At 39.8% G+C, this 17,722-nt stretch overlaps 1 protein-coding gene across 4 annotated transcripts in view; it reads left to right on the forward strand.

The window, feature by feature from the left end:
* The first annotated feature begins 2,321 nt into the window (after nucleotides 1-2,321).
* The window catches only part of klhl13 (kelch-like family member 13), a 35,674-nt gene continuing 20,273 nt past the window's right edge, over nucleotides 2,322-17,722 (forward strand). The window contains exons 1-2 of one of the 4 annotated variants that reach the window (XM_079355349.1): nucleotides 2,322-2,431; nucleotides 4,091-4,162. In XM_079355349.1, the coding sequence (XP_079211475.1) occupies nucleotides 4,110-4,162 (53 nt within the window). In that variant the 5' untranslated portion in view covers nucleotides 2,322-2,431; nucleotides 4,091-4,109. Of the gene's footprint in view, nucleotides 2,432-2,517; nucleotides 2,713-4,090; nucleotides 4,163-8,948; nucleotides 9,256-17,722 lie in introns of those variants that run through there. The other 3 variants (XM_079355351.1, XM_079355350.1, XM_079355348.1) reach the window with 3 other exon arrangements.

Here is a 17,722-nt window from a genome sequence, read left to right on the forward strand (position 1 = left end):
TTGAAAAGGAAGAGGGAATCTTTAATTATAAACCTTAATTATAATAGACAATGTAATTACATGACACTGTTGGTCGCTTCTGAAGTGCAATCCATGATGTGAGAATTAAAACATGCACATAAATTAGCACCCATAGTTCCCATTCATTCACATGATGAAGGCAGGCTCTCTAAAATTAACGTTAAATTTACAGTCTGGTTAAAAGTGTTCATTGTTCCAGATGTATGCCTCTGTTGATTAAGCTTGAGCTGCCAATTAAACTGATGGTTTGAGAAGACAAAAAGGTGAAGGTGGCAGAGGAGTGATTATTGGAAGCGCCTTGGTACATGTTAATGAATGCATATGCTTGTTTGTTTTGCTCATTTTGTTGTGCAGTTTCATTATTGTTTTCAAGACGGGACCAAATATTGCAAACATAAATCAATGTCAGGTTTTCATTATTAAATATTGGATAATTATCACTCCTGTTTAGATGTGGGTACACTATCTCACCATGTGTTTTGTCAAATTTCAGATCAACCTTTCACTGCTAAATAACAAATGGCTGTTGGGCCATCTTTTTTTTATAAAGAAGATTTAAGAAGACAGATTGGGATTTTATGGCACAACTTCACCAACTGACAAGGTACATGAAGAGTGAAAGGCTTGAAGAGGTCAAAATGCTGCAACACTTGAAGATGAAGATCAACTGTATTAACAAATGAGTACTGTAATTCATGAAGTCCCGTGGATATTGTCATGATGGCCCAGTCAATATGTATGTGATGGCTGCTAGAAATGACTGACTGAACTAATATAACATTTATTTACGTGTTCCATCATTACTATTACATGTATTACTTTCTTTATCCTAAATAAAGGTTGGCTCTTTTGCAACTCATTGCTTGTTTTAAATATATTAATTGTAAAAAATTAAATATGTTGAAGAAGCAGTTCTCGATGTGTAGCACATGTCCTCCATATTGTTTGACCTTCTCTGAAAACTGCTTTTCAAATGATCCTCCAAATGATTCTCTATTCAGGAGTTGATGGCTTTGGGTATTTTAATACAGAAAACTAACTGAGAAAAATAAACAGTAGCATCTAATGTACCCTACTGTTCAAGTTCTCCAGGCAACACCCACTTTTTCAAAAATACTGTAGTGTCCTGTAATTTAAAACATCATCATACTGTTCAGGGCCTTTGTCCTGTTGCTTCAAGGTTAGCATCACACAATGCATTACTAGCTACAGTTCTTAACTGTTTTAGATCAAAACAATATTTTAGTGTTGAAAATTGGCCATAATTAACAGCAATTGCTTACAGTGCAGACATAATAGAAATCATTTTATAATTGCAATGTAGACATGTTTTATGACTTCTGGCTGACATAAACCACATCCTATATGCTGTTGTTTGTGTAGAACAGAACAGATAGAGCTCCCAATTCAACAGGCACATGTATTAATAAAGTGAGATGTAAACTTCTGTCATGAAAATAATGTTGTATTTGTCTTCCATATTTGATCCTTTTTTATTTCATTGTATGGTTTAAACACAGTAAAACACAACAAAACACTGTCCATGAGCAACCAGGAGCAGGAGAAGGAAAATGTAAAATCCTTTTTTCACAACACAAGATTGAAAACAGAATAGGATGGCTTACCTGTTGTTTTCTTTCTTTCTTTCTTTCTTTCTTTCTTTCTTTCTTTCTTTCTTTCTTTCTTTCTTTCTTTCTTTCTTTCTTTCAAGATATATTCAATCTGATCATTCCCTTCCGGTCTCATAAATCCATTACATCCTGCAGCAAATGTGTCTTTCTCATGTTAATTTTATCAGTGTAATTGTAACTTTTCTGTTTTTATCTTTGCTTTGTAAGGTGACCTTGACAGTTTTGAAAGGCGCCTTTAAATAAATTAAATGTATTTTTTTTACTATTATTAATATAGTCATAATTACACATAATTGCACTTAAATTCTCAGTATATCTGTATATCTTCCCTGAAAGATATTGAGCTTAATTTTCCTTACAACCACAGATGAGCAACTCAGGACACAGTCAAACTTTCACACAAAAAACTGTTGTTTCTCAAATCAATACACTCGTGTGTGTGCGTTTGTGTCGCTGTGTGTGTGTGTGTGTGTGTGTGTGTGTGTGTGTGTGTGTGTGTGTGTGTGTGTGTGTGTGTGTGTGTCAAGGCTTCACAGAAAGAAAGACGACTCCTCTTTAAGAGAGCCACTTTATTTAGTAACGGAAGTTTTGAGCCAATGAGAAAAGATTGCCATACTCTCCCACCAATGAAAAGTGTGGATGCTCCAGCCCCTTGTAAGTAAGCGTTAACCTGATTGGATAAAAAATAAGTAAAGGAGGCTCCAGCGGTGTAAGTGGATTTGAGGGCTTGGGGAGGAAAAAACAAGGACGCTTGTTAACGTTTTTCCTCGTTGTTCAAGGTATGAAATCTGCTTTTTTTAAGTTTACACAGCCTATTTAAGATGTATACTGTTATTTAAATACCATATATATCGGGCAGTGAACTGAACAGGTTGACAGATAGTCATAAACATTTGTTGGTGGTTGGCAAATCTACCATCCAACAAGACCAACTAATAAGTCACCCAAGTAACTCGTGCTTCGTCTCTGGTGGGTTCAAACCGTCGGCAGTTACTCCAACATAGTGACCGGATAGTGAACAGGGACTTAAATGACAGCCAGACTGTTAAACTGTCCTCAGGTAAAAACCTTAATTTAAGCTAGCCACTGTAAATGTGAATGGGTTAGCTCGGCTAGTTAGCCTGTTATCCAGTGTTGATGTGCAGACTGTGCTCAGGAAACATGGAAATTCAGAAAACTTCAATTCTGACAGCGTCTCCTTTCTACGACGAGACAAAGGGTGAAGTCTGGATGAATTAATACTTAAATTAAATAATAATAGTAACGATAGATCCATGTCGTTGCTAGCAGGCAGGTCGGCTACCTTTTAGTGGAGGCAGGTTTTCATCACATGTCAGTCTTTAAGCTTTTATATTTAAGTCAACCTCTGAGTCTGTGAGGGGGAAAACTGTCGTTTACTGTCCTTTTTTTATTACTTTAAGAAGGTTTAACAAACAGCAAAAAAAGCAGTGAAACTTAAGGGATCTTAACTGTGTATGTAGGAGTCTTTCTTTAAAATAAATAAACAGAGAGGTCGATGTTAGGAGTGCACTTTAAAATGTACACGACTCGAAGAAAGATAAGGCTTTATTAACATATAAGGGACATTGTTCTGTGCACAAGGCGGATATTTTTAGCATTCATTAGCCCAGTTCTTTGTAAAGCAACAAGTTAAGACTTCTCATGCAGCTGTCACATTTCAGTGTGATCAACCTCTGTTTAAAATTAATGCACTTTTCATCACTTAACAATAATAACACTATTAATTAATTAATAATTAATTAATTCTGACTATCAGAAAACATAACAACAGTGTAAACAAGATTTGTGTAATTACTGATGAAACCATTATAAATACTTACTCAGACTTCTGTCATTGTATTTGGAAAATGAATTATAAAATGTTGATCTTGGTTGCAACGTGACTAAAATTTGATTTGATTGAAATCAAACTGTAAACAGCTGGAAGAAAGTTTCCCTTCTGGTATTTTGCACAAGACTGAATGTGTTTTCTGTTTTTTATTTAACCTATATTTGACCAGGAAGAAAGACAGATAAAAAATGTCTTTTTTTTACAGAGTGTCCTGGACACAACAAGCAGCAACACAAGGAAAAGAGTTTCAGAGACTCAACGAGCAGCCAAACATAGAAATACAAAAATTTTGTTCTGCATATTTTTGCAATGAAGCGGTAGATTTAGAAACTATCATTACTTTCCAATTATTTGCTCTATTACAGCCCTTAGATATTTTCCCCTTCAGGCTACACTTTGTGTTTTAACACATTGCCTGCAAACTGTAAGTTCATAAAAGAACATGTTGTTTGTGCAGACATGAGTGAGTTACTACAACTTCATGTGTCAGTGGTGCGTCTTTTTCTTTGCTCAAACTGAATGTTTTGTCTTTGTGATACGTCAAACATGATAAGAGTGTTTACAGGACTGTGTTTGTGTTTTTGAGGAGTGGTTTCGGCGAGGGTATGGAGCACCCTGTACTCAGAGGGGAGACGATGCCCGTTGGACTACATGACAGGTAATGGCCGGCTGTTATTCTTATATTAATGTGTTAGCCACGGTGTATTTTGTATGTTCATGTAGCGCTGTAATATAACACATTTCACTTTTCTTCTCACAAACCCATGCCAACAATTCGGAGCGTTATTGGATCTTTTACGCATTAAACGTTATCCTTCCTCAACATTTAGATAACTACTTCATTAAAAAAAACAAAAACTTTTTTTTTACTCAGCTCAACTTTGAATAGTAAAGAGTGCACCAGTTGTCAGTCCTGGTTGGGAAACAGTTTCCACCTGGAGTAGGAGGTGTTAATGAAGTAATCCTAGATAAGATTATAAGGAAGAAAAGCAGGAAGGCTCTGGTGCTCAATGACGAGTCCCGAGAAAGTCTTTAATCTAAAGCTGCTTCCCCGCATGAACTCAGGACAGTGTCTGCAGAATCAGATCCCCACGCTGAGTCTCAGTTACACGTTGGTACTACACAACAGGAGATGGGAATGCTCCTTTTGGTTTAGGAGAAACGGGGAGCTTGTGTAAACTGTGCAGGGGTATTGGTTCATGTCTGTCAAGTCTGTTAGTTCAGCACAACATGTATTTGGAGGTACCCATCAGTAAAAGAGCAGAGCGTAGTAACCAGGCGACGATGCAGGTAACCTCTGTGTAACGACATCAATATACCGTCTTGTTTGAATGTTATAGATGATTACTTGCTCTGTTGTCAAATAGTATCAACATTACTCGACATTTGTATAAAGCAGGTGAAAGTCTGGTCCAACTGATTTGGGCATTTGTGTTCTGGACTTCTGTGTAAACTGGGCTCAGTGTTGATGTGTGAATGGAAGTTAAAAGTAATGCAGACTAGGTCAGTATCATTAATGCATCAAGATTTCTATCAACATCCCAAACATGCCATTCAATGGCACTGACTATCTTTGGCTAATGTGTGGCCCATGACTTCAGTGATGATGGGAAATGACAGATGTGTGTGTGTGTGTAGTTTGGGGGGGGGGGGGGGGGGGGGACGCCTTTGGACATTTTCATTCTTGACTCTGCTGCAGACACACACATTACTCAGAGAAGCTGCAGGGGATCTGAGAGTGAAAGGATTGGAGAAGAATGTGCAGACCCTCACAGCACAACATACCAGTTTGTTTAAGTGAATACAGGAAACTACTGCAACTCGAGTGTTATTTAAAAATAGATATCTTTATGGTGTGGTGACTTTGATAGCAGAGTGAAAAACACAGAGCTGAGAGTAACAGGTGTAGCGTTGAGCCCATAGGCTTTAACAGGAGAGACAGCGTGACCGCTGCCCTTCCAGTAGAGTCAAGGTCACTCTGGCATTTACAGTGCAAGCTGGGAGGGAGACTGGTCTGTCTGGGAAATGATCACATGGTTAAAAAGAGGATGGAGTTGGTAGAAGAAGGGACGGGGTCAAACCAAAGTGTTGATAATCTAGTTTCCCCGGGGGCTTCATAAACTTATTCTGTTTCTTCAAATGTTGTACAAACAACCATGTACGGCATTCATGGTGTCAGCTGGTTCAATGTTTTCTTGTTTTTTTTTATGACCCTCAAGGACAGAGAACTATCAGTGCAGCCTCATGTCATGGTTTGCATGCGGTTTGGTTCGAGAGGTCAGGTGTGTGTCATATGCAGAAATATCCTGAGCAGACCGGCAGTTGTACACAGACGGAGCATATTTCAAATATCACGGAAACGACACAAGCGAGACGAATGCTGCTTTTTAAAAAAAAAAAAAAAATGTAAACAGAGTTGTATGATGGTTGAAATTGTATAGCCTGCTTTAAATGTATACACAGTAGTGCTACACATGTTTTAACATCATGTCAACAGGCGGCAAAGAAAGGGTGTTGTGCCCAAGTTGTAAGGCTCTTAAATACAGTTTAAAGCTTGACTTCTACCTCACATGACCTCGCATATTTCATAGAATTATAAATCACATCAAGAGGCTGCTGCTTCATAATCTCCAGCACAATAATCCAACAAATCTAATTGATTTGATTAAAGTGGGGCGAGACAATAGCCATGACAACTTCTGTTTTCGGTGAGATATGAATTATTTTTTTTCCCCCCCTCGTTCTCCGTTTAGTTTAATGTATGATAGGGGGGTTTAATGAGAAGGTTAATGAAGCAAACCTTTGGGTCAAGGCATCTGTATTCTTCTCCCTAGAAGGTCAGAGTCTTTCTTGAGACCTTTTCTCCGTCAGCTTTGACGGGCGCTGTGCCTGAGAGTGTCGATGCTGCCAGAAAACCAACAATCTGATATTTACAGCCGCTCCATCCTGCGATTTGCCAGCTTTGTGGAGGTTGAACAGTAGCCTTTGAAGTTTTTGCTCTAGCACTTTCTAAAGGGGGGGGGGGGGGGAATTTAACCCTTTTATATATACAGCTTTGATTCGACCGAAAACATGTTGAAAGGATTCTCCCCTTTAAGAATAACACAGCCGGTAAGGTGTTTATGAACACCAGCATCCCTTTTGTTGTATTCTCCTGATTCCTGTCATTTTCTCTCCTCCATGTTGGGGACTTATTGATGAAGAAACTTGAGAATTGATTGTACCACTGCAGGAAGTCTTGGTTAGACCAGGGGCTGATTTTAGATGTTCAGCACATGTGGCGCCAAAATCTCGTTGTTGACTCTTATTGGTGGTTTTGTCTCTTATCGGTCGCATTTCAAAAATGTTTTTGTTCAAGTTCATTAACGGCAGATTCACTAGGTTTTTTTTGTATTTGTTTGAATAAATAAACTCATGGGCCTCCATAAGTGTGTGGTGGTGATTGTGTCTGTAGAGAGCCTGCATTCTGGGTGGGGAGCTGGTCTGTTTCCCCCCCATGGTCCCGTTTCAAGGTTCAACAAACTCTCAGACGAACCAGAGTTGCCCGTCCTCTCACAGGACGGACAACTCTGGTACCTGATGTGAGTTTGTTCAGTCTACTCTGAGTAGGTCGACTTGGTGTTCAGCGAGTGCACCACGACTATCAAAAGCTAACCTTAATGGAGCCTTGATACTATGAATCACCATGGCAACAGGTGACAAAAAAAGTAAAACAGTCTGCTTTTCCCCTTTCAAACTAGACATCCTCATCCAGGCATACGGAAAAAATAAAAAGTAACTCTGCCTCAGCAGCAAAGTAGAGAGAAGTGTTGTGGGAGAAAATTGCTGCACGAGTCAGTGAGTCAGTTTGAATGTAATATATTTAATCAGATTTGTATGCAGGTAAAAACTGGTGGTGGTGAACCTAAAATGTATTTTTATTTAGGTGCAATCAGGCGGGACTTGAATCAGCTCAAATTGAAATAGAAAACGAAATTAGACCCATGGGTGGAACCTTAGTTTAATCATATTTGACATAGGCGATTGAATAAAATAATATTGTTAAATGGCTATTTCAATGTGCCTTCATCATGCTGGTTTCACACACATACATTTCCTCTCACTTATATCCTGTTTAGTGATTCAATTTGGCCTAATTACATTAACATCTCCTGACGTAAATGCAACTCCCTGCAAAATGAATATTAATATATATATTATGAATATACTCCACATGTCTCCAAGCCCTTCTTGAGTGACCTCCCTTACTGATCCAGTGTTTGCACATAACCTCCTCTCTGAAACGGGCCTCTGGTTAAATGTTTCCTTTCTTGTGTTGGCATGTTGAACAACTCAACATGCTCGCTATGCGTGAGTGTTATTATGGCGCTTACAGATTGCCAGTGTAATGTGGGATATTTACGCCCCTCACGCCTCCCAATGCAATGGAACACACTCGCAGTGTGTTCATATAGGAGAGAGTGTGTATCTGAGCCTTGAACCTTCCTCAGTTCAGTGGGAATATTTTGACGTGATTAGAGCAGGACTTGATAACAGTGCTGTCGTGGAGTCACAGTCTTGAAAGGCCATGTAGAGGGTTTCATATCGTTGCTTTGGGGTTGGAGCAGCATGTTGTAGTGCCGGCTACTGGTTGGATAGTTTGACACTAATAATTGAAAGTTATTAGCAGTTGTCCAGGTAGATTAATGAGGACACAGCTTACAGATATGTCCAGATAAGGGATGGACACTGAGTTTCCACAGGGACACATTTTGTTTTGTACTTATTACTGATATTCAGTTCTGAGCATTATAGTCTTTATGTTTGGCTGCACCAATGAAAACTGTAAAATAATGATCTGAATTAGAAGTACAAAGCACATCTATGTCCAGAAATGACAGGGCCATGTATTTTAATGAAAGTAGAAATTAATTAACAATAATCTTAACAAAATCTTTTTTTTTGGTGTAATTTGAACACTGTGAATTTTCTTCTACTATCCTGCTTTGCTGCTGTAACACTGTAAATTCCTCAGTTTGTGAGATGAATAAAGGATTTTCTTATCTTAAATTATTTTTTATTCCTATTAAATGAGTGAGTTGAAACATATTTTCAGGTAGTTTTTTTTTTTTTTTATTGGATTATTACCACTGACTGAAATCCCATTTTGACTCCCATAAAGATCAGAACCTGAGTATAGCAGATATATTTTATCACAAAAAATAAAATGTTATGACTTTTTTTGATTTGTATTTTCTCTTTCTCCCTGATCTCCCTTTCCAGTCTTTTCATAGCAAGCCCAGAACTGTAATCACAGCTCCGTTAACAAGGTGGCACTGTTGCTTAGCTACTGAGCCACACACAAACGCTGAAAGGTTGATGGGAAGGCTGGGCTTCCTCCCCCTCCTTTCACAAGACACCCATGAATGCAGCAGGGCAAGTAGTCGCTTGGATGCAATCTATTGGCTTCCCAGCGCTGCTGCTAAAGTCACAACCCTGACTGTAGCCTGCACTGCCTCTGCCAGTGTATTTCTGTAGCTGCCGCTGTCACTGCTGCTCTCCCTCCCTCTTAAATGGTGTGGGCAGAGTGGGATGGAAGACTGCATTGGAAACCTTTTCATGGACATGGTCTTTGCTGTTGGTGTTGCTGTAGCACCATTCTGGTGACAACAACATGCCGTTAAAATGGAAAAGCGGTTCTCCTGTCAGCTGGAAATTCCCAGTGCCAGTTCTTAAGACATCCAGGTCCTCACCCCTTTCGCCTGCCTACATGTGAGTAAGACCTGAATTTCATTCAGATGAATGCTCGTCTCGATGCGTATAGAGAAGGATGTTTGCTTTCTTTCTAGTTTTTGACATTTGTCTTTATTTTGTGACTATTTATTTTTTCCCGTTTCATGAGCCCTAATTGGGCAACTCGTTTTGTGCATTGTAGTGTGTCAAGAGATTTGCCCTGTCCAGCATGCATTTCATGGTTCGCTGGCAGAATGCTTTGCTCTTGAGCAGAGAGCTTCATTTTGCCGCTGGTCTGGACATGGCTAGCAGCACATCCCCGGCTCATGCTCTCTCCCTGTGGCTGTGTTTATTTGGGAACAGGGACTCAGCAGCTTGGGAGGAGCCTGCCTTTGTCAGGATGTCTGGCGTGCCCTGGTTTAGAAGCTATTGTCATCCGCTACTGTTCAGTCGGGGGGGGAGGGTAGCATGGAAGTGCTTTTCACAGCCTCTCGCCATCCTCCCTCTTTCCCCCCTTTTCTTTTTTCCTGAGCTTCGCTGAAATGAACAAATGTCGGGGTTGACTTTTGAGCAGTAACATGACCTACAAGGTGTGAGAACCAAAACAACAACACCAAAAAAAAACCCCACAGTAACACTTTTCATACCAAGCTCGACTAGCCTAAAGGTAATATCATCATCTAACAATGCTTACAAAGATGTTTTTATTTTATTGGATCATCGCAGTCTCCACTTATTGTGAGCTTAAGAAATTAATTTTTGTAAGCTGAACTAGTTTGTTGTGCACGTTATGGCATCACACATCAACTCTATACTTCCATATCCATTTTCAACATTTTCCTATAAATGTAAACCGTATGAAGGGTCCAACATGACATATTGTAATTGAAAAAAAAAAACCAGTCTGTACGTTGTCTTATAGTCTTAACCGTTCAGGTAGCTTTAACAGAAATCTTGACTAAATGCTGTCCCGGTGAGAGCCCTTTGCAAAAGGACGCAGCGAATGCTTCAGTATTGGCACCATTGATGAGTAATCATTATTTTAATCTTAATTTAATCATGGTCGTTTGGCTGGACCAACCTACACACACACACACACACACACACACACACACACACCACACACACCACACACCACACACACACGCAGAAACGCACACACAGAAACGCACACACACTGACACATGGAAGCCGTCCAGTGCACCCACAGCCTTATCTGCTGCCCACAGAAGCTCCACTGGAGCAGATTCGGGGTTAAGGGCTTGCTCAAGGGCACCTTAATAGCAGCGTGTGAGCTAGCTCAGATTTTTCCCTCTCTAACCTGGTTTTAAGCACACAGTCCAAACAACACGCAGGCAATCATTCAATCAGCCCAACATGCTCAGATACCAGGAAGCTATACGTGAACTGATTTCCCCATATAAATCTCCATCATGTCCATGAATACAGAATATTGAAACCTGCACTCTGCATGTATGTGGATTGTGTGCCTCATTGTTGGTGACTTGTTTGGAGCTGGGGTGCGTTATTAAAGCTCTTTGAATTACACAGCACATGATTAACTGAACAGAGAGAATCGATGCAATCAACTGTTTCATAAATAAATGTTTGATTGTCAAGGGCCATTAGGAATATTTTAGCCATAGTTTAGTATGTGTACAGTAACTGTATGTTTACCACTGTCTAAAGTTGTAATTGTAAAGCCATTGTATTCCACTTCAAGATCTTTAGTCTTCATTGATCATTCTTTATTTTCATTTTGGATGAGGGCCTTTTATTAAAGACTGTAGTTTAGAAAAAAGAAGAGAAAAAACCTGACTCAACTGTTGTATTTTATCATTATAGTAAGTGCTTCTACATAAATGGAGAGCAAGCCAGAGACTGTATGCTTTGGTTACGCTGAGCCTTGCTTTATTTGAACGCTCCCTATTGTTTAAAAGAAATAAAGGAATCTTCACACAAGTATTGTCATCACGATTGCTGGAGGACTAAATTTAGTCGTCCTGTGAAAGTGCACGGACAAGAGTGCAGCGAGTGTGCGTGTGCTTGCGGAAAGATTGTCTGCGCACACTGGCAACTGAAGCTTATTCCAGCCTTTTGACTCCAGCTCACTTTGCCCAGTGTGGCTGTGCCCCACCTTACCACTTACTATTTTGAAACGTGTATATTGTAAGCTGTGTTTTTAGGCAGGCTGATATTGGGCCCCCAATTATAGGTTACTCTGTGGTCAGGGAGAAGTCGCTCTTTATAGGCCCTTTGACTGGTGCCTCCGTCTGTTTGGCTTGAGACATTTTTAACTTGGTGTGCTGATGGAGTAATCCGGGTATCCAAAGCAGCAGAATGATGGAGGATACAGTGGCGAAGGTTTCGGATGAATAATTAGAACTGTTTTACACATTGTGAATAGAAAAACACCCGAATCTATATATAGACCGGAGCGCTGCATGTGGTGCAGATTTCATGCTACCAAGGAATGGTTAAAGTTCACACTCGATGTGGTCCATTGAATAATCTTCACACAAGTATGAAGGATTATCTTCCTTTTTTTTTTTACAAGATGTCTTAAAAATAAACGTCCTCATCTTATCATCTTACACCCCTCTCTTCATGTGTGTGACTGCTGTCTTCAGTTATCACCTTTAGGAGGCGGAGTCACTGCAAGCCAGCAGCCTTAACTGCAGCAAAGCCTGTTCGATTCACGTGACTGTCAGGGACCTTTAGCATTATGTGATGCCCCTTTCTCCCCTCCCCATGTCCACTATCGTTATACTGCTGTCTGCAGCTGTCCCGCTTTTAATACTATTTTCTATTTTATTTGTGTGAAATTCAGTTTTAATACATTCTGCTTTAATCTTAAAACAAAGCCGTCAAGTCTTTTAAAGTGTCCATGTGTGCAGCTGGTGTTGATGCTGTATTTGAACTTCTTCACAGACTTGTACAGCTTTAAGTCAAAGGAACGCTTTAAAACTCAACGCTTTTTGGGACTGTACATTTTTCACACGTCCTATGTTGACGTGAAATTTTTCTGCTGCTGCTGAACTGCCTCCTGCACTTATCCTGTGAGATCATTCCTGCGGCCTCTGAGGAAAAATGGCCCATTAGTCTACATACATTTCTTGGAAAACGACTTAATTAGCAACCTAAATGAATCCGATCGATCAATTCAACAGTTCATCTATTTTAAACCAAACGGCACAGAGTTCATTTGACAGCATCAAAGTGAGTAAGAGCTGGGTGTATGCTGGAGGATTTTCATTTATGTTGACTTTGAACATCCTTTTCCTCTGACAGAAAAAAATTTTCATGGTTAAAAATACATTAAATAATTCTCCTGGGTCCCACCAGATATCACGGTGTGATTTGTGTTAATTGGACCCAGTCAGGGATGATGTGCCAGCAGAGATGTTAAAACTACAGCGGCGCGTTCTCACCCAGCATATTGTATGATTGTACTCCAAAGTGTAACTAAAGCTGAATCCCTAATTCACACCTTAATGAATCACAACAGGGAAGTTACATCCTGAATGTGTGTCTCTGAGAGTGGCTGTCACACTGGTGACGGATTGGTTGTTTTTGTGTTGTGTTGTTTCTCTCTCTGTGTTAAAGGGATTAAACAATCTGGTGTACAACATTGACTAAATATAGCTAAAGCAAAACTCTGTAATAGGAGGGTCAGAAGGACTTGACCAATATTGTTTTTTCGGTGTCGATAGTGAAACAAATTATTAGTAGATTTTTAATATCGACAACCAATATTTGGAACAAATGTGAATTTGCAGTAAATGTGAATTTGGTTAAAAATAAAAAAGGTGGAGTATAACCAACTCCAACAAGACTTTTTTTTTTTTTTTTATGTTCCTGAGGAGACTCTCCAGGCTGCTTTTTTCTCTGGCTCGTTGTCACAAGAATAATTGCCAATCAACACTGAAGACTGGGTGCCACTGACATGCAGACAGACCCAGAGGTGGAGACACACCTACTGTACATCGGAGCCAAAGTAGTGCACTTTTTTACTTCATTAATTTTTATTGCCAATCTGTAAAATATCGTCCTCCGATAATCGGCCAGGCCGATAATGGGTGGAGGCCACAGTTCATGAGTTTTCATTTCAAAGCATGAAACAAATCTATGACTTCCGTTTACAAATCATCCATGTAAAGATTTATCATTATTGAAATTTCAATGTGATGATGCTTACAACAAATGTCATGGATGTTTACTTCTGAACAGACTCAAGGTGAATCTATAGTTCACTTTCAACAATTTCATCTGCATTAAACAATCCTTTGCTCCTTTGGCGGCTTGTCTGTTTTCAGAATATTTTCTTCATGACTTTATAAATGAGCTTGATGTAATGTTTGCTGTACAAAGACTCTTGACTGTGTTTTAAATGAAGCTGCTGTGTGTTATTATTATGGCCTTCAGTGGTGTATGATGATTATGTGGGAAATACACAATTCAGCGCTCAATGTTGACATGTGCTCAGCTGCTGGCAAAATCCAAAACTAAAGAGCACTGTAGTGGGGCTTTTAATTTAACCTGCCCTGCTAAATGGACGTTTAGTTCTTGCTGACTTGTGACCATGTTGTACTGAATGCAACAGCTACCCAAGGATCATTTATTTTTACTGAAAGGCTGGAGGAGAGGCAGGCAGGGCAGGCGGTCTGGCAGGGCATCAAGTCAGTTCAGTCAGGTGAAACTGTCATGTCTGAACTCACAAACGCACACTTGCCCAGTCAAAGGTAAACATCATTAAAGTTGGGTTAAGTTTCAGCACGCAGAGGAGAGCAATATTTCAAGAAAAACAAAACCTCCTTCATGTACGGCAGAAACTTGATTGAACTCCCTCGTCGAACACATCAAATCTTTGCTGCTGTCGAGCTGTCAGAAGCCGTCTGGAATAAGAACAGACTTCAAAAATACCCCAAAATAAGCGTGACTTGTAAAATTAATAATAGCCCACTGCTTGCCTTGAAGGATTCCGCGGGGCAGCTGCACAAATCTGGACAACTGTTACAGTGCGAGCCTTAAAGAGGACACTTGACCAAGACGATCTGTTCCTGCAGGTTGAGGGACTGGATTTAAAAAAATAAAACTGTATCCAGTCTGCAGCTGAGGTTCCCCAAAGTCTCATCTGAGGAAATCATTTTGAATTGTGACCCTTTGAGCAGGTCAGGTCAGAGCGACTTAACATTTCAACAGATGCATCCATTTACAATTTGATGCCTTTTTTTGTTTTGTTTTGTTCATAGACTTTTTCAGACTGATCCCTCCCGAACATCTTTCCTCTGCATGCACGGTTGAATGGTTGTATTTGCTGTACTGAGCGTGCTCTTGTTTGGGCTCTGTATTCTGTCCTTGGGTATGTCCCCTGCTAAACCCACATATGCTGAATATCTCCACAAGCCTCCATCTAGCACAGTGTTCAGCTGTTTCTGTTGACATTTCAATAAAATAAAACGTTCCTCACATGAGTCTTTTTGTGGCTGCTGTCGTCGTTCTTCGACACGGACTCAGCTGGCTCGTGTTCCTTCTTACAGCATCCTTCAGGTTGATGAAGCATTTGGTTCATGTTGACAGATTGTCTGCTCCACCCACATGCAAACACTTTATGAAGCTTGTTTGCCGAACCACTTGTGGTGAGCATTCTGTGCTTTAAAACCCCCCCCCAAAAAAACATCAACTTAATTTAAATTATTCATTTATTCCCCAGCCTGTTTTAATTGAAACCTTGACCTTAAAGTGCTCTTTGATTACAAAGTGTAATTACAGACTCATTATTGGCATATACAATGTTGAGATTATTAGCAGTGATTGGAGTAATTATCCAGATTTTGTGTAGTTTGTTCTGGACACGGTGAGCAACACAGTGGGGGTTTTTTTTTTGGGGGGGGGTGGGTGGGTTTCCAGCTGGAAACGAAGGCGACTGCTGCAGTTTGAACAGATGCAAACAGTGAAACGTGATCACAACAACAGGAGCTTCACTTAAATCTCGTATCCGTCAGAATGTACTTAGTGTTGTCTCGTTTGGCGAGAACATTACAGACTTTCATCACACCTCTACTGGAGCTCGTAAAGACACCCTCTATTCCAGATTGTCGTATACAGTAGCTCCTGAGACTCCTCTTTTTCCGCTCTGTGAACATTAAATACAAATAAGCATATTTCAGTGGAATGAAACCTTCTCTTTCCTTGATAATTCAGAAGCATGTGATCCCCTGCGTTATATAAAAAAAGAGTGACCTTTGAATCTGTGAGTGCTTTGTAACTATTCACTCATTTAGTTTATCCAGAGTATTAATTAGGGAAGTGCCAATTTCATGTGAAAGGGCAGAGCACACAACATTTGTCAGACACGTGGGCCACAGATGTTTGAAACGGTCTGAATAGAGATGCAGCTTCCTTTTGCCTGAAACCCTATGAATGGAAGGAAAAAGGGAGCGTCTCCACTGAATAGATCATGGTTCACTTTAGTATTTTGGTGCATTAGCAATGTCTCTATATATTATTGCAACCGATCCACCAGACCCATCTTTACATTACAGATGCACCAAAGTCTGTTTGATGGAAGGAGACGGTGTGAGAGATGAATTTTAAGACTCAACATCTAACTCTTTTTATTTTTTTTATTATTTTTTTTGCCTCTCTTCTACTGCCTCTCACCATGTTTGGTGGTTTAGGGGGGTGAAATGGAGGGGAAAAAAAGAAAAAACAGCGGCACCAAAATCTGTGAAGTGTTGCTAGAATTTCTTTTTCTTCCACTCGGTTGTAAATGTTTGCTTTCTTTTGAAATGGAAAGCATGTTGATGTCTCAGGGAAAAGGGAGAAATGAAACAACAATGCAGTCGCTATATCTGAGCATGTTTTGGAGACGGTGAACCATGTAATGATCATGAAGCAGCAAGCCTCTTTCAGAATCTTGGATTCATGCGTTTGTTATAACTTTAGGCACAAAGGGCCCTTGATTGGAAATTGGTTTTGGAATTTGCACTCGCACGTGGTCAGGTGGCCGAGACCATCAGGGGCAGCGAAAGCCGTGTTCAGACTTGAGATTAATGTTGATATGAAAACCCATTTAATGTTGCAGCAGTTGACTGTTGAGTTCAGGGATGGGAATTGCTGGCTAACTAAAGATATGATGCACCTGGGATGTGCAGCACCAGGATTATGGGAATTTTGCAAGACAGTTGTATAACTTATATATCACAATATCTGATTAATGAATATAAAACATGTGAAGGAAGGGAAGAATGTTTTTCTTCACTGTGATTTGGTGTCAGTTTCTCCTCTGATCATGCTTCAGCTCTTCTTCTCTGGACATGGACGTCTGTGTAGAGCGCTCTTATTTTGAAAAATAAAAAAGTCCATATTTGGAACCAGAGATTCAATAATTGTATCACACGAATCAGAACAACAACACAAAGCTGTTTTCATACTTTGCATCACACAATGTTGAGACGCTGATGGTGCGTCATGCAGCTTGTCTTGATTCGACAGCCAATCAGCTTCAAGCAAAATCAGCTGAAACTAAATTACAGCAACAGGAAGAGAAGGGTACCATCAAATGACTAATATTATAATGTTGTTTTCCATCAAATTTCTTTAAAATTATTTCTCATAACATGATTTCCATTTCATGATAGTTGTGTATTTATCATAGATACTACTACAACATGATTTTCATACTCATGAAGCAGAATCTGTTCAACATGTTTGATCAGATCTGAGGGGCCCTTCAGTGAATACGCTGTTAAATAAAACCTCTGTCATATTACAAACCGGTTATACAATGAATTAGAAACTCATTATAAAACAGATTTTTTTTTTTCAGTCATGCTGCACCTACAGTGCTGTGGAGTTTTTAATAGCATGGTTGCTATAGTAACATGTGATTATATACATTGCCTTATAAATATGAACTATTTCAAAAGTCGATTTAATCTGTTCTACTCGACGACGGTGGAATCCTTTGCTGTGCGTATTTGCATCGCATCTTGTAGGGGTTTCTATTTTCTGCATTTCTACAAACTACCCGAGTGGTGGCATTCGAAGATATCTCGTCTTTTCCCCGGAGTAGATGCTGTTAACATGCAGCTTTATTTCATTGCTGCACTCGGTGATTGAAAACACTCCTCTGCTTTAAGTATTTCCCTCCTGACTCCACCTGCCTCTCTTCAGAGAGGTGCCTGTTGTTGTTGTTGTTTGTTTGTTTGTTTGTCTTTGTCAGAGTACCTGGTCACTTTTTCTCGTGCCTTTCTATTTAATGTAAGACATTCTGAAGCTGAGGTGCTCTGAGCGCTTCAGCCAGACCGTTGGAGTCTTTTGATCTTTCTGTCAATGGGGCAGAGGTATCTTTTTTTTTTTCCTTTCTTTTTTTTCCCTTCATGTATAAAATGTTGATGCTGCTGTTTTCTTGCTGCTCTGCCAAATGCTGCCTCATTGTCCGTCTTTTTTGCTCCCCGGCTCTTCCTGTGCTCATGTGTAAACAGTGTCACGTTAGTCCACT

The sequence above is a fragment of the Symphodus melops genome (assembly GCF_947650265.1).
Source record: "Symphodus melops genome assembly, chromosome: 11".
Lineage (NCBI taxonomy): Eukaryota > Metazoa > Chordata > Actinopteri > Labriformes > Labridae > Symphodus > Symphodus melops.